The sequence below is a fragment of the Brassica rapa genome, chromosome A07 (assembly GCF_000309985.2).
Source record: "Brassica rapa cultivar Chiifu-401-42 chromosome A07, CAAS_Brap_v3.01, whole genome shotgun sequence".
In the NCBI taxonomy this organism is placed as follows: Eukaryota; Viridiplantae; Streptophyta; class Magnoliopsida; order Brassicales; family Brassicaceae; genus Brassica; species Brassica rapa.
Window position 1 is genome coordinate 10,640,883 of NC_024801.2, and position 26,581 is coordinate 10,667,463.

Consider the following 26,581-nt stretch of genomic DNA (forward strand, 5'->3'; position numbering starts at 1 on the left):
AAAATATCTCTAATACCCTTGGTTTAAAATTAAATAAACAAACAAAAATAAATAAAAATAAATAAAATAAAAAAAGAAATTTTTTTTTATAGTTTCAGATTATATGTTTTCAGATTCAAAATTTTTATAATTTTTTTTGAAATTCTTTTTTCGAATTTTTTTGAATTTTTTTTTTCAAATTTTCTTTTTATAATTTAAAAATAATTTTGAAACTGTTTTTAAAATTTTTATTTTTTATAAAATTTTAAACCGTAATTCCAAAACCCCACCCCTTAACTTTAAACCGTAAGGTTTGGATTAATTAACCCTAGGGGTATAAGTGTATATTTACCTCTTTAATGAAACCTATTTTTGTAACTTTGAACATTGAATGCTACTTTGGGAACAAAAACTTGGTTTGGTGCTATCCTAGTCTTTTTCTTTTTGTAATTTGCATTGATCAAGTGTGGATATCCGAAGTTCTTCTGAATATTTGCGGTTTATTCGATTCGATCCGTCAATTATATTTAAAGTTAAAATAATATATAACATTAAACTAAATAAACAAATATTCATAATAGAAATTTAAAATAAAAATAATAAATTCATACTAACAAACTAACATTTTAAGAGAAATTGTAAAGCAAAATTTAATATTAACAAGCCTAATAAGAAAACGCATATGATAACATTTTGACTCAACATGAAAACTAAATTGGATATGCAATAACTCAAAACAAAATCTTGAAAAATAATTTAAAAGAAAATAACCAAACTGTATCATAAAATATGTATAGATATAATAGTTTGAATACACAATTACATTGCATATCTATAAATATATAGATCGAATCAGATATCCAATTTTGTAATAACTAATATTTATGATTTGTTTCAGTTTTTATGGATATTACATTATGATGTTTGCTTTATTTCAAAGCTTTATTAATATCTGAATTTTTCGGATTTAATCAAAATGAATAACATTAGTAAAGCTTTACAAATGAAAAAGCACATAATCTCAAGATCTATGAAAAATGGAAAAAAGGAGAGAAATGAGTTGCAAAAGAGAGGGAGAGCGGTGTTGATACTGACGTTATGAAATCCATGAGGTGTAGGGGTGATAATTGTTTCTATGTAACCTTATTATCGTCTTATCCAACTTGTAGATGGATTTCATATCAAAGGTAATCAACCTTACACATTCACTATAGTATGAAATGAACTAATGAAATGATGTATAAGTATAACAATATTAAGAATCTATGGACCAAAAATAAAAATAAAACAAAACAGATGAGAAGCCTATATACATAACGAAAGCAGTGGACCTTACTAGTAGGTGAGGGAGAGGTTGGTACTACTACTAACCAACTAGAGCTCAAAATTATCATTAATCATTAGTTGACAACTGACATTAGTGTTGAAACATTTGTCAAAATAAAAGTATGAACGAAGGTTTGACTTTTATAAAAATGGATGACAGTTAGTGCTTATAATCATAATGTGCTTAGATTAGATTACATCTTAGTGGATAGATTTTGTAGGGTTATTGGTTTAATGATTAAAAATTAAAGATAGATTTTCTTAAAAGAAATTCCTAAAATAGAACTAAATTTTTTTTGTCACAAATATAGACATTAAAAGTAAAAATGAGTAAAATAGAGTTAAATGTTTTATCAAAAGAAGTAAATATACACTTATATCCACATAATTAATTAATCTAGATAATAGAGTTTAGAGTTAAAAGTTTAGGGTTTAGAATTTAGGGTTTAGAGTTGAGTAGTGGAGTTTTGGGTATAAGATTTCAATTTTTAAAAAATTTGAAAATTTTAAAAATTAACAATGTTATTTTGGTTATTTTAGTTTTTGAAATTTATTTTTGTACAAAAAGTTAATAAGGTCTATTCGAGAGAAATGCTCTTTTCTTAAACTAAGAAAATAAATCAGTTGAGCCCAAAACCCACCATCTCATCCCAAAGGTTAGCCATAATCTTTAAACCCTAGTCTACAGTGAGTGGAGGCAACAACACTTCACCATCGAATGCGCATCCTCTCCGCGTTTATACCACGCCCACAAATCCTCTCCCTTCGTCGATTCCAAACCAATTCAATCTCCACTATCCACGCCTCAATGGACCCCACCGAACAATCTCTCCGTCAATCCCTCTCGGAGAAATCCTCCTCCGTCGAGTCCCAGGGTAACGCCGTACGCGCTCTCAAGGCCTCCCGCGCAGCGAAGCCCGAGATCGACGCCGCCATCGACCTCCTCAACAAACTCAAGCTCGAGAAATCCGCCGTCGAGAAGCAGCTCCAGTCGACCATCACCAGCTCCGGAAACGGCTCGCTTAACCGCGAGGCGTTCCGGCAAGCCGTCGTCAATACTCTGGAGCGGCGTTTGTTCTACATCCCTTCGTTTAAGATCTACCGTGGTGTTGCTGGGCTCTTCGATTACGGTCCTCCTGGATGCGCTGTCAAGTCCAATGTTCTTAGCTTCTGGCGTCAAGTAAGGATCCAATTCACGTTTCGTAGAGTAGAAATTGATCTTTGCTTAGCTTAGGGTAGGCATTGATATGCGATCGGATTCGGTTAGAGGTTTTTGGTATTTTCTAATTTAGGATCGGTTTGGGTTTAACCGGTCTGGTTATCCGAAAATGTTTAAATATATAATTAGTTATTAGAATTTATAATTGTAATTTTGAGTTTAGATTATTAAGAGTAATAATATAAATATTATTGAAACTGATTTTGCTTTTATATGATGTTGATTTTGTTTCGTTAACAGCATTTCATTCTTGAGGAGAACATGCTTGAAGTTGATTGTCCATGTGTGACGCCAGAGGTTGTACTCAAGGCATCTGGTCACGTTGACAAGTTCACTGATCTCATGGTCAAGGATGAGAAAACTGGGACGTGTTACCGTGCGGATCACTTGCTGAAAGACTACTGCACCGAGAAGCTGGAGAAAGATCTCACCATCTCTGCGGAGAAAGCTGCTGAGTACAAGGATGTTCTTGCTGTTATGGAAGATTATTCCCCTGAAGAGCTTGGTGCTAAGATCAAAGAGTATGGGATCACTGCTCCAGACACCAAGAACCCACTGTCGGATCCTTATCCCTTTAACTTGATGTTTCAAACATCCATTGGCCCATCTGGCTTGATTCCTGGGTGAGCATTCTTCATTTTATAATTATTGTTGAACTTTTTGTTTCCCTGAGTTCTTATCAAGTTCCGTTTTGTGTATCAGTTACATGCGTCCTGAAACCGCACAAGGCATATTTGTGAACTTTAAGGACTTGTATTATTACAATGGAAGAAAGCTTCCCTTTGCTGCTGCTCAGATTGGCCAAGCCTTTAGAAATGAGGTGACTTTTCTTAAAGTTTCAACTACTTTGTTTGATATATTGGACGTTGTCTTCCAATAAGTAATGTCTTGTTCGCAGATTTCTCCTCGCCAAGGGCTTCTTAGAGTTCGTGAATTCACTCTGGCAGAGATTGAGCACTTTGTCGATCCTGAGAACAAGTCCCACCCTAAATTCTCTGATGTATCAAAGTTGGAGTTCCTCATGTTTCCAAGAGAAGAACAAATGTCTGGCCAATCTGCTAAAAAACTTTGCCTTGGCGAGGCTGTTGCCAAGGTCTGTACTTGTAATCTTACTATGCATTCTCACAGACTCCTCTCTTTATTATCTCTTATATTGATGTCTGCAAATTGAACATGTAGGGAACTGTGAACAATGAAACTCTAGGGTACTTCATTGGAAGAGTATATCTTTTCCTCACCCGCCTTGGGATAGACAAGGAACGGCTGCGTTTCCGTCAGCATCTTGCAAATGAAATGGCCCACTATGCAGCAGATTGCTGGGATGCTGAAATTGAGAGTTCCTATGGATGGATTGAGTGTGTTGGCATTGCAGATAGGTCTGCTTACGACCTACGTGCTCACTCGGTATGAAACTTACCTTTTAGTTTTCCTTTGGCAACCATTCAAAGTTACTAATGCTGATTGTGGATACTCTGTTGTATGGTAGGAGAAAAGCGGGGTTGCTCTTGTGGCTGAAGAGAAGTATGCAGAGCCTAAAGAAGTAGAGGTATCTATTCATTCGATTTCTTACATTTTCATTACTGTCTTTATAACTTTGTTGTTAATATGTTTCTCTTTTCTTTCAGAAACTTGTGATTAATCCTGTGAAGAAAGAACTGGGTCTTGCATTCAAGGGAACTCAGAAGAATGTGGTTGAATCTTTGGAGGTACTGTTTTACTTTTTGGTTTTTCTCTCTCATGGTATGAGTTTATATAACAAAGAACATGCTCTGGGTAATGTTTTGTCAGGCGATGAATGAGAAAGAAGCTATGGAGATGAAGGCAACCCTGGAATCCAAAGGGGAAGTGGAATTCTACGTGTGTACACTCGGGAAAAACGTGAGCATCAAGAAGAACATGGTGTCAATCTCGAAGGAGAAGAAGAAGGAGCACCAGCGGGTTTTCACACCGTCAGTGATTGAGCCATCGTTTGGTATTGGTCGAATCATATATTGTCTGTACGAGCATTGCTTCAGCACAAGGCCAAGCAAAGCAGGGGACGAACAGTTGAACGTGTTCCGCTTCCCTCCTCTTGTGGCTCCCATCAAGTGCACGGTTTTCCCGCTGGTTCAGAACCAACAATTCGAGGAAGCAACCAAAGTCATTTCCAAGGAACTCACTTCTGTTGGCATCTCACATAAGATTGACATCACTGGTACGTGTTAAAAAAACAGTTTTAAAGTTATTTAGAATTTTGAGATGGAGCAAAACCGAGTGTGAGATTTGTGTGTTTGAATGAACACAGGTACATCGATAGGCAAAAGGTATGCGAGAACGGATGAGCTAGGAGTGCCGTTTGCAATAACAGTGGACTCGGATACATCGGTGACAATCAGAGAAAGAGACAGCAAAGACCAAGTCAGAGTTAGCTTGAAAGAGGCAGCCTCTGTGGTGAGCTCAGTCGCGGAGGGGAAGATGACATGGCAAGACGTGTGGGCAAGCTTCCCTCACCACTCTTCTGCTGCTGCAGACGAGCAGGAGTGATTTGTTCCTCCAATGATCATGAGTATAATTTAAAACCTATGTTTTGTGAAAATCGTTTGTTGGACCTGCCCATTTTTATGTTTTTATAATGACTGTTCTCTCCTCGAACTTTTCCTTTTTGCCTATGTGGTTTGGTTTCCTCGAAAAAAAAACGTTGACTACTCTCTCAGAGGTGCATGAGGAAGACCCTCTTGTTGGAAGTCTTTGACTTTGTTAAGTAAATGTTCTTAGCTTGTGGAGTAAAAGCTAGTGTCTTTCACACATGTCTGCAAAATTCAGTAGACTAGATTGTGTCGGCTGTCAATTTACATTATTGATTTTATTTGTATACGGCATTTTCATTCTTGAGGAGAAGATGCTAGAAGTTGATTGTTTAAATTAAATGTCACACCAGAGGTTGTTCTCAAGACATCTGTGCATGTCATACGAACACTGGAACATGTTACCGGGCCAACCATTTGCACAAGGACTATTGCACCGAGACGCTGGATAAATATGTTACCATCTCTGCTGAGAAAATTGCTGAATTGAATAATGTTATCGCTGTAATTTCATGAAACAATCATCGTTGCTGAGCTAGTTTCCGTTTCTTAATTAACCAGAGTCTCAAAGTTGTCATCATATTTCCTTGTGATTCAGTTACTTGCCGCCTGAAATTGCACAAGGCATATTTTTCAACTTTTATGAAATGTATGAATACTCGGTCTGAAACCTACCTTTTATTTCTCTTTTCATCAATTCATTCGATTAAACTTAATTAATTACTAAAGTAGAATGTCTCCACATTGTTGTATGGAAAAAATGGCGTTGCTCTTGTGGCTTTAGAGAAATAACATGCAGAACCTTAAGAAGTAGATGTATCTATTAATTCGAATTAAGATATCTTTTATTTTGTTTGTTCTATTTGCTAATTTTTTTTCCGTCTCAGTTAACGATGATTTTTTTGTTCAAATAACATATCGCTCTTAAAACAAAAAAGAAAGTTGGGGAATTATATATTTCTCTCCATATATTAGTTTCGATAAATTCATCGGAGAAAATGAGATAGTATGTCGAATTCTTGTACTTGTTAGTTGTTAATATTGTTGTTTTTAATCATACAGAAAAATATTAATTGTTGGGCTGAAGTAATTTATTTTGAAGCAAGTTTGTTTTCGTTATCTAACAACGAGTCAACAGTTTCCCGCTTTTAGAAAAATACACAAATTAGAAACTTTGGTGACCAATAATAACATCCAAAATGTTCAATGCAAGTGAAATTCAAGTGAAATCATTCTCAATATGCACGAATAGCTTTTCCTTTTTGTTCTTCGTTTGATTTCAAACATCATTATGTAATAAACCACATAATACACCAAATATTACAAATTATCCAGGTTTGAAGAGGAAAAGTTAAAACATATACACAAATCATCTCTTTTAAAAACCACAATTTCAATTAATTAGAAGTAGGCTGTCCATGAAATAGATACACATACATGTTTATATACAACAAGCTAAGTAATTTATGCTTATATATAATGTGTTCATAAATACTCTATATATACGCATATGAAAAAGAAAGATTCAGATCTCTAGTACTATCTCTCAAGATTCATGCTTCAAGAATTTTGAAGGAACAATGTCCTGAAGAAGACCACAGTCAATAACTTGTTGATGATTACTATAATTAGTAGAGTCACCATGACACCGTTGATACGTTACAGTTCCTGCTGATTGATAATTGACCGGATGTTGATTCTTCATAAGAAACTCTTGATGGTAACGTGGGAAGCTATGGAGGATAGCACTTCCATGGTGGCCTAATAAATTCTCCCCGACCATGGGACCTCTCAACGTCGATGGGATTGGATGGTAGTGCTTTCCTTCGTAAGTTGTAATTACGATCAACGGATCTTGAAACGATCTCTCTACGCGTTTCTTCACGTTACACTTCTGCGTTGTGCACCTATAGTAACTCCTGAAAACGCATGCATAACTTTTACATACATATATTGTGGTATACTTTTATAATATTACATGGACAAGTAAAATACTTCATCCGTTTCATAATATAAGTTTTAGTTAAGAACATGGAGATAAAAAAAATTATTATCATAAAAGCATCAGTTGATATATAAAATAAGATAGTTCAACCAATTATAGAAGAGTTTGCAAAATTTAATTGACTACACAATATTGAATAAAGAATAAACTAAACAGAAACAAATTATATTTTGAAACAGAAAATAATACTAAAATAAGTAATATTAGGCAATAGAAGACATACTAAAATTAGAATATATAAATATAGTGAGGAAGTGAACCTTGGATAGGGGCTGTTCTTGACGGCCTTTTGTCCATATTTTCTCCATCTATAACCATCTTCAAGATGATCCACCTCGCTTTTGGTCATAAAGGCAACCCTAGCTTCTCTTTCTTTCTTCTCTCCTTTCCCTTTGCCTTGTTTTCTCCTAACCATACTCATCATCCACAAAGCATGTTAGTCTCCAGGGTTACAAAGTTTAAACGACTAATTGATTGTAATCAAGTAAATGTAGATTTCCTGAGAATCTTACGTGATGAATTGACGACTAAAGACCGAATATATAGACTGAGTTTTGGTTCAAGAGATCTAGCTACCCGAACATAAAAGAAAAAAAAATTGATAGCAACTGTCTGAAAGGTTTTATTTGGCTCATAATCCACCCTTAAAACACATTTTGATAAGAGGAAATGGAAAAAAAAAACTCACAATTGCTTGGAGGTTTCACCAACACCATGTTGGTCTCCTTCGTTGTGATCCTCCATTGGGCCGCTCTTATCGCCCACGTTCTCTTTAGGGCCAGCTTCATTGGAGGAAGAAGAGACTATTGGAGAATTTGGATTGAGGTTTAAGTAACGGTAATTCACTATTTGGCCCATATTAGACGGTGAAATCGGTTGGCAAGGGTAATTATAAAGTGAGAACTTGAAGGCCTTCTCTAGTGAGCTTTGTAAGCAGTCGGCTACGCTCGTGAAAATAACCTCATCTAAACAAGTGTTCTTGTGGTCAACCTGATCATCCATTGAAGAAGAAGAGGAAGATAATTGGTTGTTTAAACTTATGTGTTAGGTTTCTATGTGGACTTTGGGTGATCAAGTCTAATAAATACAGGTCCATTCAACTTTACTTTATTTGCTTTGATGGTCTTGTAGCTTTGAATATTAATAATATTATTTTTAAATTTTTTTGGAGCGTTATTTTTGGAGAAAACAAATGTATCCATTGGCCTGTAAATTACTGAGTTTCAAAATCAAAACCATTCGACTATAGTGTTTGACCTCCAAGCAAACATTTTAAGTTTTATATACAAAATAACAATGTAATGTTCGTTTTAGGACTTGGCATTCGGGTCTTCAAGTCTGGTTCGAACCAGTTTCTTTTGGGTCCATGTCATTCGGATCCTAAACATTTATATCCAACTAAATACTCAGAAAGTTTTGGTTCGGATTTAGATCGGTTCTGTTTAGATCCGAGTCGGTTCTCATCTATAATTAAAATATCTATAAAACACATGTAATTTTTTGATACGTAATGGATATGAATATTTAAGATCCAAAAAAACCCAAAATATCACCTGGATCTAAAACACATGTAATCACTTCTTTTTGAATTTGTTCGAAGAATGGTAGACCCACTAGATTTTTTATAAATAGTTTAACGAGTAAGAATCTAAAATTTATACACGGCGTGAAAAATTCTACTATTACAATAACAATTTATAAACCAACTAGATATGACCGATTTACTACTCTGCAACAATTGATCTTACCAAAACAAATATTTTTGCCTACAAAAATATCAAATATTGATGTAATTTTTTTTAAAATTTCTCCAAAATGTGAAATCAATAAATTTGAAAGAATCTAAGAGGGACAAATTGTTATTGGAAAGTTTAAAAGGGTCATAATCTTTGAAGACTTTATTGGGTATAATAAATATTGTTAACAATATGTTTTTCTTGTCATCTGTTAACAATATGTCTGTAAGTGTGAAAAGATAGGTTTGACAATTTCAGCTTGAAATTAATTTGGTAGAGGTATATTGAACAAAAAGTGGTTTCTATGAAGGAAACATTAAGCTATCTTTTCTCTCTCAATTCTATCTACCATACTATGATTTACCATCATTATTATTTTTTAACATGCTTTACCATTATTAGTTTTAACTTTCAACTTTATGAATTTTATTTTAAGTATTTTTGTTTTATAAAATGGATAATATACTGATATGAAAACATATATTGAGACGATGTATAGTCTTTTAAGATTATATTACACAATTAACATGACGAGTGGTGCTATGACTATGTCATTAGCATTAAAAGTAGAAAAAATGAAAAAAAAACTCGGTTAAAAAATAATGTATATTAGATGATAATCTGCGCGCGGGAGTGAGTATTATATACTAATATTTGTTCATTAAATGGTTTTAACATTTTTCAACACTACAATATTTATTGATTTGAAAATAACGAATACAAATGTTGGTCTCTTAAATGTACCATTGTTGTTGAAGAGTTAATGTATTACAACTCATTTTATTTATAAGACTTCATATGCGCAAAAAAAAATTAAGTTTTTTCAGTAGACACTGACCACCAAAACTAGATAGGCAACATCAATTGTAAAATGACGAAAGAAGATTAGATTTTCTGCTATCTATTTATTTACTATTGACTCTCCATAAATGACTTTATTTTCTACCTCTATAAAATTGTATTTTGTTTTTATTTATGTTTCACTGATATGAGTTTTGTTAACTTCTTCTATGAATTCGATGAATTATAAATGTCAATTAAAAAAAGATGGACATCTATAAAAATTAATTTCACTCCAGATACATATCTAAGAATCAATTTTTTGAAGAAAATCAGTGACAAACTCTACTTACATGTTAGTGTTCAAATCTAATATATATCAAGCTATTATAGAATATAAGTGAAGACTCAAAATATAAATGTCTCTCTAGTATATATATATATTCACCAGTTTTTACAATTATAATAGCTAGATAGGGTATTAGGGAGAACAAATATTAGACGAATGATCAAATCTTTCATTTTTCGAACAAACTCAAAAGGAGGTGATTGAAATCTTGTCATGATATTTCATTAAAAGTTTTCTAAGAATAAAAATCAAGCCTAAATTATTTAATCTGAATGAAATAATATATATATATATATAGTGCTTCCAATATTAAAAATCACTTCAATTTGAAGAAGTATATTTTTGGGGTTGTGAAGATCAAATAACACATCAGAAACCACCTATTTTAAAAATAATTTGCATACATAAAAATATATACATTAGAGTAAACACATAAATAAAAATCAATACCTTTTGTTTATTTACAATCATGTTTTTGGTAAATAAATCAAAACAATCATTTTATTTACTTTATATGGTATATAATTAAATTTTAGTGATATTTACACAGATATATATATATATATATAGTATATCTTAATATGAATATTTATTATTAACATTTGTATATTTGATGTAACAAAAATTTAAACCGTTAATCACAAAAAATTTAATATAAGAATTTCAGTACAAATTTTCAAAATTAAAATATTAAGATCTCAATAATTTTTCACTGCAAATTTTGAAATTAACATATTTTTATATAATATATAATTTAATTTAAATGATATATATACATATGTAATATGAATAATTATTAACGAGACTTCATATTCATACGATTTATCATCATTTATATTTTGTTTGAACAAAAAAAGTTAAGCCATTGATCAGAAAATTTTCAGTGTGAGACCTTACCATTTTTAGTAATTTATAGTTGTTTTAAAAAATTCAAAATATAACATATTAAAAATCTAATTTTTTTTTGTTATATGTTTAATGTGATTGTTTAATTTATTTTAATAATATAAAATTAAACAAAAAAAAGAGAGAGGATACAAATATTGTTATCACATATGTATTATTCATAATCATTAATTTTCATATATATATATATTAATCATATTAGGTAATTCCGTAGCTTTTATTTAAAAAAATAGTTGAAAATATTTTTTTGTATACTACTAATCAATTTGATAGTTAGTTTAATAAAAAGTATAATATATATTTTTATATGGATCAATTTATTTTTTCTAAAAATTTTAAAAATCATCTTTGTGATGATACATTAGTAAGAAAACATGTTGTAATGCTCTATGATTAATATATAGGAGACTAGATATGAACATCGCTATATGATCTTATGTATTATAAATGGGTAGACTCAACTTAATATAATTTGTGCATATGTCTAGCAAATTTAAAAGGTTGGTTTAAGAACGAGGTATTGGAAACTATCAGTAATTTAGGTCTGTGTGAATGCAGCATGATTAGGTCTTCTAAAAGTTTATTTACGTAGACTTTTATGCATATACTTCCAACGTCTTTGCGCTGGTCAAAAGAAAGCTTTCTAGACGAATCATATACATTTTATATTCATATACACAAGTCATGTGAATAATTGACTAAAATCTCCGTTTTACCTTTCTCTAGAGTCTAGACCCTTTTGAATAAATTTTGGGTTTATTGAAATAAATAACCTCCGTACAATTTTAAATATGGGGTTTATAATAAGATATTATCCTTCCTTTGGAGCTGCATTATTGGTGTTGAAAATTCAAAGTCAACTAAAACCACTTAAATAGTCAACACCCTTCAAAGTAATAACTTCACTTTCTAGACTTATCGTGAGACGTACAGAAATATTTTATCATATTTATAAGAGATAAAATCACAAAATAATAACAAAACATCTTATATATTAAAACAGAAGTCACAACCTTAATTAATGTGTGATTTTTTAAAAAAATGGATCTAATAGACTTATTCCTAAAAAGTCATATTATATTTAATCTCTAATCTTATCATTTAAATTTTAGACCTACCATAAGTTTTTATTGACTATCAATAATTGAATTATAACAATAGAATATCTATTGGATTTATAGATAATATAAATTAAATATATATAATTTAATATTGTAATACTATACATTCATATGTTAATTACTTAAATATTTATCGATGTTAACTTTTAAAATATAAAGATTTTTTTTTTAAATAACAAAAATCATATTATCTAACAATGATTAATCTTTACTACCTTAAACCAATGAAAACAAATTTTAAACTACATAGTTTATTTTAAAAATTAAACAAAAACTAAATGTTAAATTATTTACTCGATAATATATATCTATGAAGCAAAAATTTTAATTTTAAAAAAACTTTCTAAATTTGTGAAATGTTACAATATCTTTGAATATGACATTAAAACAATATTTTACTAATTTTTATATATATAGTTAGGATTTTAATAATGAAATAATAATCCAAAAATATATATATAGAAGAAGATAGAAACACATATGAAAATTTGAAACAATCTATTCAATAAAAAAAATATACCGTAAACTTATTATGTTTTAGAAATTGATAGACACATATATATTATAATATATACCAGTTTAGAATTGAAAACAAAATGTTTATATAAAAATAAATGAAAACAAAAATCTGCGCGGATCGAGATCTAGTATTAGTTGCGAAGGGTGTTGACGATATATTATTTGAACTATGGAGTATGGATTAGACCAAAACTATGGAGTATGGACACATTAATATTATGAATGAATCGAGTTTGGGAATGCACCTGATGACCCAAATTAGCCATTTATGTTAGAAACATAAAAGTAAGGTGTGACATGCAAGACTTTGCTGACCCAGCAACGGTGCCATTTTCCATCACGTCTCTTCTTCAATCTTCACACATTTTCTTTCTTCTTTTTTTTTTTTTAGTGTTAAAAAAAAAAAGGTGTGAAGATTGAAGAAGAGACGTGATGGAAAATGCCAAAATGGCACCGTTGCTGGGTCAGCAAAGTCTTGCATGTCACGTGCTGAACTTTTTTTTTTTTTTGGTCAAATCACGTGCTGAACCTTTCTCTGTGTCTTTGGTGGGTGACGATTATTTTTATTTCATATATAAACTCATATTCTATATATATTATCAAATAAAAATTAAATATCAATTTCTCTTTGACTTCAAAACTTGAATCATGTTTACCCATGAATTAATAGTTCGAACAATTTATATTCAAACCACGATTAAATTTGGTTTACTGTGTACTAAAACATATTTAATCACAAACTACCAATCACAATCTAAACTAAAACTACTTATTAGGTTAAACTCTAAATCCATGTTCTAAAAATCAGCTAAACTTTGACGTTACGCATCACTTTTCCGCCTCGATTTATGCCAAATCGGTTTAAAAAATCAGATATCCGATTTTCCCCGCCTACACCGTCTAAACGACGGCCTAGCCGCCTAGTGTATTTTTATTTTTATTTTTATTTTATTTTTAATAATATTTTATTTATTTTTTTATCTAAAATTTTATAAATATCATTTATATTTATAATTTTGATAAAAATTACACAGTTTATATATTCTATTTGTGTGTTTTATACAGTCTTAAATTATAAAAATGTATTAATATTATAAACAACTAAAGATTAACATGTTTTATAACATAGTAAACAATCTAAAAATTCTGCTCCATATAATTTCTGATTAATCCCCGATTTTTTTTTTAGTTGCTAGGCCTAACCCGACCGTCCGACTAGCACCTAGCGCGTTCCCAAACAGGACTCTAAATCAAATAGCAAACCATCTAAACCGACAATAATGTATTATTGGGTTTCCTATTAGGTTTAGGTTATAACTCAACAAATCAGTTTAATTTAAATTTTGATTTGTATCTTATTGTTAATTGTGTTGGTACACAATAAACCAAACTTAATCGTGGTCAGCCGTGGTTTGGGTGTAAATTAATTTAAACTATTATTTCATGAGTAAATATGATTCAAAATTTGAAAATATGAGAAATTTAATATTTAAATTTTAGTTAATGAATATATAGAATGTGAGCTTGATTTTGTTTTTAGTATATATAGTGCTATATGATATTATTATTGGGAAAGAAATTGTCACCTTTTTTCTTTTGTTAAGAAAAAATCTTGTAACAAAAAAATTAAATATTTTTTCTTTAAATAAAATTTGACAAACTTTTAACAAAACAATTCGTGTTTGGAGGGTGGTTTCTATTAGATTGATATTAAAACTTCTATTCAAATATAGTGGATCTAAATTTGGAAACAAAAAATTTAAACTTAGATATAAAATCACTATGGCTCTAGCTGGTAACTATTAAAGGAGTCTGAAAAATAAAAAGAAAATAAATGAAAGGAATAAAATAAGAGGAAAACCTATTCCTCTTCTAATTTGATTAAAAATTATTGTAGACTATTATTCTTTAAATATTAAGAAATGTAAAGAAATCATAAGAACAAATATTCATTATAAATGATATAAATTATAAGGAATGATAAGCAATTCACTATTCCCATCCATTTCATTAGTCACTAATTAAAGCCTATATGTTAATTTTAAATTAGCTAAATAAAATGAGACTACTTGAACTAAGCTAAACTAGCGATATATACATACATACTAAAAAATATTTGCCTTTCCATTTGATGAATATTAGATCTAAAAAGAAGTTGAGCAGAAAAGCTACACAACTGTTTGAAAATATTGCTAACCAACAATCGAACTTTTGTGTACAATTTTTTTATAACAAATTTTGTGTACAAATGTTGATTAAATTTATTGAAATTACCTGATTATGATTAAACAGAAATTTTTTATCATATCACCTATGACCTAACGTCAAGACGTTTGATTTTTAAGTTTAAATTGTAAGTAAAATAGAATGCCGTTCTGAACAAGTTTGTGTATTAATAAATAATTTATTGTAGAATTTAGTAGATATAAGAAAATAATAATTATACAAGATTAGTTGATAGGTTTTTTTTTTGTCAACGATTAGTTGATAGGTTAAGCACGGAAACTGGAAACACTTATATGAGCCAAATGATGCGCATTTGTTACTTTTTCTTTAACATTTACATACCAACTTTTTATTTGCTAGTTCGAATGTTCAACAGTAGCATATATATTTCTTTTTGATAAAAATAGTAGCATATGTAAATCAATCTTTAAATCGTCTTTTGAAGTCCAGTGTCGCTACTACCAAAAGAATGGGACTAACTGGTTAATATAAATCATAGTTTGCGTTCTTATCAATTATAATTTCTCGTCTATAATTTAAACCTATAATTTATTGGCTATTTTTGGATTTTGGTCTGTAACTAAATTTTATAAAATGCCCTTTTACAGTAAAAAAGAAACTAAATTCTATAAGAGCTCATACTAATTCTGCAGTGACAAACATGTGAATCGGTCGAAAAAATGGATCAATCAGTTACCACTTACCATATATACATTTTTATTTCAGTTACTTACCTACTTTGTACGTCATGCTATTGGTTACAATACTTTATAAAAAATAATATATAAATACGGTGAATAATACTTTATTTTCACAAATAACGTATAACTTGTAAAGTCTGTATTCAAACTCAAAACTATACAATTTAGATTAAATAACAAAACATGAAAGTCTGACTGAACTACTCATGTCAATTCTAATTGGTTGAATGTGACACTAAAGTTATGATTATGAATGCTTTTTTCTATTAATTTACCACTTTGTCTATATGGGCAGGTATTGTGTTTGGTGCGTTAATTGATGAATGACAATATTGGAGATATTAATTTTACGAGTAATTAGTTAATATCTATGACTGAAATTTTAGAAGTCAAAGGTCAACGTTTTAGCCTAAGTTGAAATCGAGATTTTAAAGTTCAATATCCACTCCACTAATGACATTTTGTATTACTATTTATGAAGAAAAATTCTTTGCGTTTTATCATTTTAAAGAGATTATTGTACGGATCAGAGAAGACTTTGCTTAAAATGTTGTTTAATTGTCTTTTTCTTTTCTCTCTTTCAAATATCCACTTTATTATTGTATAACTGCAACATTATTTAACTGCATAGTCCACCTTCTTATTTACGCGAGTGATGGGTAAGGTCTGATGTGGGCACTAATTGCATCTTTTGGTATGCTTAGTACTCGAGTAACTTGACTTGTGTAAGTTGTGCTGTTCGAGTAATGTAAATTTAAATTTGTATCTGGTTTGTTGTAACAAGTTTTAAGTATTTGCTGAAAATTAACGTGTTTACAAGTTAACGTATTTACAAGTTATTTACTACGGTTTACTATACCTTATTAACTATTTGTAAATTACTTGATAAATTTTTGTAAGTTATTTGATAATTGTATATTTATTTTAGCTACTTAAATTTTACACATGAATTTGAGAAAAGCTTAGTTAGTTAGAAGTCCAATCTATTTTTTATTTTATAAATAATTTTTTTCTGTCTTCTTATATGTTTTAAATCGATATAAAATGACATTAAGAAGAAACGAGAAAATACTTTTATCCATATCAACTGTATAAAGTTAAAAAAACTCTAAAATATTTATATATAAGTATACTACTTTGTTTAATTCATTATTATATTAAAAAAACTCTAAAATATTTATATATAAGTATACTACTTTGTTTAATTCATTATTATATAAACGATTTCATTTATTATAATTTAGATAACTTTAAACTAAAAACGGATAACAAACCAACAACGTCAATTAGTTAATATATGATACTTTTCTTGTACTTGTAAATACTTGAAACAAACGATTTGATACTCGACTTGCTCTATAGGACGAGTATAGGACGGTAGCAACTAATTGTGTCCATCCCTATCTATGTCATCTATGGTCGTTGTGTATATAACTATGTATCTTCAGAGTATACAGGCCACTATCTGAAATGGTTTTCATTTTTTTTTTGGTCGACTGACATTGTTATAAAATTTATGAACTATCTAGTTTACTATCCGTTTTCTTTTCCACTTTTGAGTGTGTTTCTTGAAGTAACGACTAACAACTTTTGAGTGTCACATTGAACTAAGATCATTATATTTTCTTGGTAATTACTAACTAGTAAGGTAATATCGTTTCGTAATCATTATTTCTTCATTTGTTTTTGAGGACCAATACTAATATCTTCATATTATTCATCTATGTTGGTGACAATGTCCCCCTTTCTCTTTAATTGTATTTGTGACAAGTAACAACTAACTTTGAGTGTAAAAACTAACTAGGACCATTTTATTTTTGGTAATTACATAGTTATGGAAAGGTTATAAGTAAATCGTTAGGAAACGTATGGATAATGTTTGTTTGTTAGAAAGTTGAACTATGGCGTCACTTATTTGACAAGTGAATGCTTTAAAAATAATCAGAAATCTTACTTTTGATCATTGAGTAACGATAAAGTTGAACTATGGCGTCACTTATTTGACAAGTGAATGCTTTAAAAATAATCAGAAATCTTACTTTTGATCATTGAGTAACGATAAAGTTGAACTATGGCGTCACTTATTTGTCAAATGCGCTTTAGTATTTCGGTTGACCTTTGATTCTTGTGACATGAAAATGATGGAGTCGCTTCAATACTTCACGGCCGACAGAAGTTGAATTATTTATTTTGTATCAATTCTTCAAGAAGACCTCAGATAAAATTAGTCAGAATAGAAGCAATTTTTTTTTTTTCAAAAAAAAAGTCAGAATAGAAGCAAATGAAATGTCCAAAATATAAAATGCAGAGTTTCAGTTTCAGATTACTCTTTATCCCATCCCAACCATATGGAAGATCATTAAGATTCACTGAGAATAAACATATTTCACGGTAACATCTAACTAGAACTCACCAACTCAACAGTGAGATCTCAATAGATATACAAAAGCACAGCATAATCTTCTTCTTCTTCCTAATCATCGTCCACCCCACGACGTCTCTGGATCTGTAAACACATCCAAGATAAACTTACACTCAATGATAACGTTAAACTAAGAGCAAAGCTTTTTGCTTTGATAACTTGTGTTTTTGGAGGATTGTGTGACCGTACCGTGACTTTGGTCTGCTTGCTAGTTTGGCTGTTTATCTGTTCCAAGAGGGTTATAAGCCGTTCCTCAGAAACCTGTTCAAAGCAAACAGAGTATTGCAATAACTGTCAGATGAAATGTAAGGAAGTAAGAACTAAATGACAAAGAAAGGTGACTGGATTCTTACCTTCTCAACAATCTGTCCCATTTGAGCAGCCCTTAAGATAACATCCTCAACGCCTCTAGCTTTCTCAGGTTTCACCAATGCAATTCTAGCAACTATAGAGAACAAGAAGAAGAACGAGAAGCATATGAGATTCATTACCACAGCTTGGAAGATCATCATATCGATGACAGTCACAATGTAACATGAAAAGGAAGAGGAACTAGATGAAAAACTTACTTCTCTCTCGGGCTTGGGAAGACAGTATTTGACTAAGCATTATTTGTCTACGTTCATCAGCTTCCCTAAACACATGTTTCAATCAGAGAAAAGAAGGTTAGCTCAACATAGAGTTTACTTTCAAGTAATCGACAACAGACCTTTTAGCATCTTCTTGTGCTCTCTCTTGATCTGGATTCTGCTGATTGCCCTGCTTCCCCTGCAAATTAGGTTGGTTCACAATCAATGAGCCACACAAAGTGCAATTTTTCTCAATTGAAAAAAAAGAAGAAGCAGAAGTGAAGGTTATTCAGAATATTACAGTGCCATGTTGAGCCATGAGCTCTTGCATTCTCCTCTGCCTGATAGCTTCTAGTTCAGGATCAGCCTGCACAGAGAGAGAGAAGTAAAAGGGTCGGAATCATAAAATTGCAAAAAAAAAATCTCAACTTCCGAAGGAGAGGCATAGTGCTATGATTTGCTGAAAACTAATCTATCAACTGAGTCGTGTCTAAGGGTACTTTTCTTTTGCATCCAACACTCATTTATCCTACAAGATGGAATCACATAGTAATGCGAAAATGCCATGAAACCAGAGATGGGCCTGCTTTTCATTCATTTGTGAAATTAGATCAAAAGTAAAGCAATGACTAACAAAGCTCAAGAACTGCTTGACGTTGCATATTAGAACTCATTAAAGCTCGATTCGCATCATTATATGTTTGAATCTCAGTCAAAGGAACCCGCTTTCCATTAGGCACAGAACCAAATCGTACCCAATCTCTTTTTTTGTAAGGAAGGAACGAAAAATCAATTGAAATAAACTAACTTATGCATAATCTCCAAAAACCCTGACAAAGATTCGAGTTCCCTGTAAATACTTATAAAGAAGCGTAACAATTTCGACAAGAATTCTCACCATCGGAACAGTCTTCGTCTCGAATCGATATTGCGCGCAGCTAACAACACCTCAGAAACCAAACACAGAGAGCAGCTCCAAAGGGCAGAAAATTGATTTGTAGCTTCTTTCAGAAGCGCTTCATCTTTTTATATTTTCTCCAATATAAAATTTCATATTTTTTTGGCCTATTTCGCCGAAAAAACACGAAACGAAAGTTTATTTGGAGATCATGCAAAATAAAATTCAATTTGGTGATCGGATAAAGAAGGTGGTGGGAAATGACAGCAATATCCCCTACGAATATCGAAGCTATGCCGATGGGCTGCAGTCCTAATATAGGCATATCTAAACTAGATACACTTGTCAGGTTCTGTCAGAGATAATGACATTTTGTCTCACTTAGTTCCCGCGTAAAGAAGATTTTCGAAAGGAACAAAAATTGTATTTGCCACACGAATATAAACTTAACCTGACATGTATCAAGATTGCAATTTATAAAATAAGTCCTTCGAAATTGACTTTTTGACAACAATAGCCAAGAAAATATAAAACGATAATAGAGTCCAATGGTAAAGAAATCATACATACAAACATAATTTTATATAGAGCAGACGTGAATTGGTAAGATTATTAAACATTAGTATATCACTAAGATAAACTCGTAAACCTATTTCAGAGAACATTTATAGAAAGCAAGAGTATAACAAAGAAAGAGGAACAACAAAACTTAACCCTGATAGAACCCAAGTGATAACTACCAATAGGAAACAAATTTATCTTTTTATCATGTAGACAATAGCAGCTTTTGCTACAGCCAATCCGATCAACGAAAATAATACCAATTGATAGAACATCTTGGCAAACGTAATATTATGAGCAACACTGATATCTTCAACAGACCTCTACAGAGCCATGTTGCTCGCATTTAAAAAAGCGTCGTCCAGGATTTGCATCGGTCGAAGAGATGCAAATGCTTGTTGATTGAAAACAATGGCAAAGAGGAGCAATGATGGTTGTGTGCGATGAAATAGAACCTGAAGAAGATTTACCTACTTCCCCCATTGAATTCGCCCAGTTTTTAAGAATGGCAACGAAGCTGAACACTTCATAAATTTAAATTGTAGACAATAAAACTCAATTTTCCATAAGGGGTCGAATATAGTCAGCACACATGAAAGGGCGAATCTAAATAAGTTGTCGATAGAAGCACAACGTTACAATTAACAGCAACCATAAACTGAACCAGATCAATTGAACAACTCGAAAAATCTGAGCCAAAACCGATAACCGGTTTAGACCAATTTCGCGTCCCAAACAAGGAGATGATAATGTCGAGAACATTGTAAATTATAAAAAAATGTAACGTGTCAGAGATATTTTCCATAACCTACACAACTGTGATGATGATAGCTAGTACTAGGTAGGAGGTGCACAAGTTGCTTGCATATTACCTGGATTTTCTTTTTTTTTACTCCACCTCTTTATCTAATTTTCGCTATAAATAGCGACTACCGGCGAGCAAAATCCCAAACAAAATTCACCACAGAAAATCCAGTTTCTTAACGTCTGCTCCGGAAATAGCCTAGAGAAATCAACAGTAAAGGTACTAATCCTGTCTTTTTCTAGGTCAATCCTTTATACACACTAAAACTTAACAAAACTTTTAATCGGTAAACTTGTGATATATAAAGTTTGTAGTTGTGTTTTAGCTAAAAAAAAAAAATTCACATGCAGATGGGACGGTTGACTAAGCTCATTCTCGGGCTTTGGAGTAAGTCGGCCAATGGAGAATGGCGTTTTGAGGAAACATCTGCTTATCATGGTGAATGTGTCGTAATTAACAAGAACGAGTCTCTTGAGGGCCTCCTGGAGCTGATACGTATAAGGTTGGATCTTGGAATTCTCACTCCTGTTGCCTTAACGTATCAACTCCCGGATTGGATGAATCTACCTGGAGGTGCAAAGACGCCGCCGATAAATCTGCTAACTGACAAAGATGTTGAGATTATGACAAGTGTGGAGGACTACATGGCTGAAGCTGTGCTCTTTGTAACTAGTGGACCTGAACTAGTTGCCAAGTACCAGTTCTTCTGTCGATCCCCTTTCACAATAGGTGACACAATTTACCTGGGTGAGGAGGTTACAGAAGCACAGCATCGGCAAGCTATAAGAGGTTAGATTCTTTAACTCATTTCATAACAGTATTTTACCGTAAAAGAACATAAATAAGATTCATTTTCTTAAATATTAGCAGATTTAGTTGGTAGCCACCCGATCGTATGTAGCAAGCATATCTTGGAGATAATGTTCAACGAACCACAACTCCTCATTGTCTTCCGTGTTGCGCTAGAGATAGAGATGGTTTATGGTTTACCTAATGATGAAGGCGAAACACAAGACCAAGCACAGTTTCAGCGCTTAACCGTGGATGACATTATATCTATGGACGGAGATGGTAGCATGTCACCAGAAGATCTAACGTATTTCAATCCTTATGAAGAAGGTAGCGTAAATCACTTATTTATACGAGTAGCATATTAATTATAAAACCGATGATCATTATTAAACCCCTAGTTAAAATGCAACTTGTATAAGTAGTATTCAACACGTAAAAGAATTTTACGTTACTAAGTAATAATAGCAATGTTGTGTTAAACAATTTATGAACTTTTGAAAAACATGTTGTGGTGATAGGTAGACGTAGATAGTTAGACAATTTATATAACTCATATGATAAATATCTAATGTTATTTCTAACATTCCTAGTTCTCTATGGCGAGCCCATGTCTCTGGACGAACTGGAAAATGCAGTCCCAAATTTATAACCAGCTGAAATTCTCCACCTCTCTACACCTTTGGAAGTGCAACCTCTACGCATATGGAGAGACATCACGCAGGAATACCTCTACTTGGATGATATGATGGATGAAGAAGACAGCTATGAGGTGTATGTTGGAGAGTCACCACACGAGAATCAAGGCGTATTAGGTTTGCCACTGGCGGCTAACAGACGAGTCTCTGCACCCCAACCTGCAACAATAATTATCATCGACGAGGATGATGATAGCTCAACCACTGACTCTTCTGACGGAATCAACCACAACAATAACATAAGCAACGCCACTCCAACGCAAGTCAACAAACCAAATTCTACAGACGTGCAAGACAATACACCCAGTTTCATAAAAGGTAACAAATAAAGCATCTATACTTATGAAACGATTGTCTTAAAGACTGTATATTATTGTTACTCATTCGCTTGTTCTAATGCTATAAGGTGATTCATCGGCTGGACTGGAAACAGACTCCTGCAAAGACGTCAACATGATTACACCGGCTGCACCTGAAAAAGGAACCGATGCAGAGCCTTGCCTCGAGCTCACACTTGGAGTTGGAAATAAGACATCCGTTGTCGCTCAAGTTCCATTGGGCACACTCGATGACTCTTCCTCTGAATCTGACGAAACCTGCGGTGGGTTTGGTCCCTTAAATTAATATCACCTGCTACTTTTAAATCTAGATAAATAACCAAGTCACCGATGTTTGTTGTGAAATAGTTGGACGCACCGAAATCCTTTTTGGCTTTTGTTTAAAGTATAACGGTGGCTTTGTTTATATGTTTGCGGAACCTTGTAATGTGAAATATCAATGTAACATAAATGTATGTTTTTTGCTTTGTGAAAACTTAATATTAACCAATGCGAAGACGGCATTGTAGGAAAACACACAATTAACTCGGACGAATTATACGAGGGAAAGATTTTACAAGTAGAGCTGATTTCAAACAACAATTGGTACTATATGCATTGAGACATAAATTCCGGTTTAAAAACGCACGTTCATCTCCCGATAGAATGGTCCTGCGATGCATAAATCAAACATGCAATTGGAGGGTTTATGCAACTAAAATGAAGAATGTCGACACGTACGAAATTCGAAAAGTAGAATTACAACACACATGCTCAGTAGACGACCGTGCAGGTATTACCAAAACCTCTGGTTTTAAGTGTTTGAAGGTAAAGTTACTTATAAGAAACAAAAGACAGTACTATATTAACCAGTTTAGGATTTTTTTATGTATATCCCTATTCTTCGTAACCAATTCATAAAGTATGAAATTTATGCTTTGCATTTTTAATAACTCAACATTATCAATATCGAATTTATACATGGGCACATGTTCGATGAATTTAGAACATATATATTGCCAAGATATGGAAGAAATATTTCCAAATAATTGATCATAAGTCATCACTTTTACATAAATTAATTATTTGTTCGCATGATTTAAACACAACTAATCAATTCTGTTTACACAGGATATGCAGAACAAGCAACACATTCTGTTATTGGAGAAATGCTCAAGTCAAGATTTGCTGGTCAAGGAGGCGGACCATGCCCACAAGAAATAATGCAACTCATGCTAGGAGATCACGATGTTAGGATATCGTATTGGAAAGCATGGCGTTCTAGGGAAGTTGCACTGGAATATGCAAAAGGATCGTTTGCTACATCGTACAAACTGCTTCCGGATTACCTGCACAGAATAGTGATTGCAAATCCAGGCACCGTTGCAAAACTGCATACCGTTTTCGATTCAATAGTTGGGCATAGATTCAAATACATGTTCCTTGCACTTGGTGCATGTATTAGCGGCTTGAAGCATATGCGTAATGTCATAATCATTGATGGGGCGCATTTGAGAGGGAAATATGCTGGTTGTTTATTCACAGCATCATCACAGGATGGCAACTACCAAGTTTTTCCTATTGTCGTGGCTATAGTAGACGGTGAAAATGACAACGCATGGGAATGGTTTTTACAAATGCTTTTGGAATTCATCCCCAACAAAACCGAGCTTGTCTTTGTATCTGACAGACATTCTTCCATTTACAATGCAATTGCAAAGGTATTTTTCCTGGTGTTAGCTCGACATACATAGATGTATAGATGAACATTGCACAAGTTTGCCGTTTCGATATACATGTATAAATTCGAACTAATTTTCCATATACTTGCAGGTATATCCAGCAGCTCAACATTGTGCATGCATTTTGCATCTAAAACGAAACATAAGGACATATTTTAAGAACAAACATCTTAGTTACTTGGTGGGGAAGGCAGCCAGGGCATTTCAAATCAGTGAATTTGACGACGCATTCGACGAAATAAAGAAGATTAATGCTTCGTGTGCAAAATACCTAATTGAAATTGGTTTCGAGCACTGGGCACGAGTTCATTTCACTGGAAAGCGCTACAACATTATGACCAGTAATGTAGCTGAGACATGGAACTCGGTTCTTCGCGAAGCAAGAGAGTATCCAATAACGCATTTGGTGGAGTATATAAGGTCCAAACTGATGAACTGGTATGCAGAAAGGCGGAAAGTGAGCCAGGTTTGCAGTGGACGTTTAACTCCACGCGTTAATGAAATCGTGGAAGAAAATTTCGAGGTTAGCGGCGGAATGCTTGTAAGCCAGATTAATGATCTTGAGTTCGATGTGAAAGAGAAGAATGGCTCGTCGTACCACGTTAACCTGTGCACAAAATCTTGCACTTGTTTCTCTTTCCAGAGCCTTCTTATACCGTGCCCACATGCGATTGCAGCGGCAATCAAAGAAAAAAAAAGCATTGAAGAACTCGTATCTTCCTTTTACACGGTTGCAACGCTAGCATCTGCGTATGCTGACAACATACTACCCATAAGCAACAATGTCAATTCGAGTGAAGTCAAAATCAATGGTGAAGGAGAAGAAGTCGCAATATTCCCACCGGCAAGTAAACGTCCTCCAGGCAGACCGCGGAAAACCAGGATATTGTCCACAGGAGAAATTAGAGTAAGCACTTTCGAGTTAATAAGGGTATGGTCCTTTCAAATAACTATAAACGTAACCTTTTTTTTTTGCTAGATGAAAACTCCTCGAAGAAGAAGACATGTTTGTAGCCGTTGTAAAGGACGTGGACACAACAAAGCAACATGTAAAGTTGCCATATAATCAAAAAGGTGTAAGCAAAACGAAATTGGCTCTTCTCGGATGATGAAGGTGTTTGGAAAGATAGGTGGATTAAGGAAGACATATTAAATAAAAACATGACATGTAAAATAGTGGAGTCCATGTTTAGATTGAGGCAGGTTATAAACTTGTTCCCGAGATTGTAATATAAATAAGAAGCCATTTTCGTACTGTCTTATATTACCGGTTTCAATGACCACATGACAACAGAAACGTTACTTATTTTTTTTGGTTTTTATCACTATTGATAACATAACATGAAGATTTAGAGGAAACAAAAGTACTAAGGACACATAATATTTAAAAAATACTTGTTATCAGGAACCGTACGTTTAGCAGTACATATAAGGGAGAAAGTGGAAGCTGTTTAATCCGGATAGAAATCTTAATAAACAGGATTTTTGTTATAAATGAAAATTATATAAGGTACAGTTTGTCTCTACCAAAACACTAATCCAGAAATACAAGCGTCACACATGACACAAAATACTATAAATTCTAAGGTAAACTTGTCTCTACCATAACGGGAAATGGAAGTTAATCGAAAATAACATTGAACTATATTATACATGTTATAAAGATATCATAACTTAGACCTCAATACTATCGTTAATCCATATATCCAGTTACGTAAAACATACGAAAAGCATAAGAAAGTAAGTGATTATTAATATAAAAGTTAACCAATAAAACAAGATTGAAGCAACTACATTAACATCCATTATCCGATTACATTGCACATGGTTATGAAAAAGTTTTAGAAATAACACACATGAAAATTTTATTATACAAACCAAGGAACAGATCACCGTCCAACAAACCTTCGAATCAACACACAACACACTGCATTTATTTAGCAAAACACATCAAAGACAGTTGAATACATCAAAAGTCGAACTCGATGACGCCTTAATATCACATAGTTGGCGTCCGCATGTTCATACCCCCTCTCTTACTCTCGCGATCCAGATGGCGAAGATGTAGAAGCTAACAAAATTACTAACACAAGTTAGCAATTTAGCACTCCGAACTTATTTTTTTTATTTAACTAAGTATAAGACCAAACCTTCTCCAACACTTGGAGTGGATGAAACACTGGCTGAACCACCGGTAACTCTTTCCTCTTCTTTAGCCTTTTCAATTTCAAGATGAGACCTATATATCGTCACCCGTTCTTGGTCATTGAATATCTCCTCCAGAATCTCTTTGCTTGCGACAAGTTCTTTGTCATTAAGACCTACCACGCCATGTTAATCAAAAGTGTT

At 32.6% G+C, this 26,581-nt stretch overlaps 3 protein-coding genes across 4 annotated transcripts; 1 reads left to right on the plus strand and 2 right to left on the minus strand.

The window, feature by feature from the left end:
• The first annotated feature begins 1,972 nt into the window (after positions 1-1,972).
• LOC103828921 (glycine--tRNA ligase, mitochondrial 1) lies at positions 1,973-5,308 on the plus strand. Its single transcript, XM_009104554.3, has 9 exons — positions 1,973-2,485; positions 2,765-3,147; positions 3,227-3,344; positions 3,423-3,617; positions 3,704-3,928; positions 4,011-4,070; positions 4,150-4,230; positions 4,313-4,718; positions 4,809-5,308. The coding sequence occupies exons 1-9, from the start codon at positions 2,024-2,026 to the stop codon at positions 5,045-5,047; spliced, it is 2,169 nt and encodes a 722-aa protein (XP_009102802.2). The 5' UTR covers positions 1,973-2,023; the 3' UTR covers positions 5,048-5,308.
• Positions 5,309-6,439: 1,131 nt separating this feature from the next.
• On the minus strand, positions 6,440-14,861 carry WRKY71 (probable WRKY transcription factor 71). 2 transcript variants are annotated; one of them, XM_033274208.1, is made up of 4 exons: positions 12,750-14,861; positions 7,782-8,083; positions 7,354-7,500; positions 6,440-7,007 (listed from the first exon to the last, which is right to left on the minus strand). In XM_033274208.1, exons 1-4 carry the CDS (start codon positions 12,768-12,770, stop codon positions 6,635-6,637), a joined length of 843 nt encoding a protein of 280 aa, XP_033130099.1. In that variant the 5' UTR covers positions 12,771-14,861; the 3' UTR covers positions 6,440-6,634. The 2 variants fall into 2 exon arrangements, with proteins under 2 accessions (XP_033130099.1, NP_001288945.1); NM_001302016.1 differs by lacking the exon at positions 12,750-14,861 and having other exon boundaries at positions 6,635-7,007; positions 7,782-8,095.
• Positions 14,862-17,667: 2,806 nt separating this feature from the next.
• LOC103828923 (DNA-binding protein DDB_G0278111) lies at positions 17,668-19,750 on the minus strand. The gene is made up of 7 exons (XM_009104558.3): positions 19,321-19,750; positions 18,724-18,789; positions 18,563-18,621; positions 18,423-18,487; positions 18,207-18,298; positions 18,043-18,114; positions 17,668-17,937 (listed from the first exon to the last, which is right to left on the minus strand). Exons 1-7 carry the CDS (start codon positions 19,321-19,323, stop codon positions 17,905-17,907), a joined length of 390 nt encoding a protein of 129 aa, XP_009102806.1. The 5' UTR covers positions 19,324-19,750; the 3' UTR covers positions 17,668-17,904.
• Positions 19,751-26,581: the final 6,831 nt, after the last annotated feature.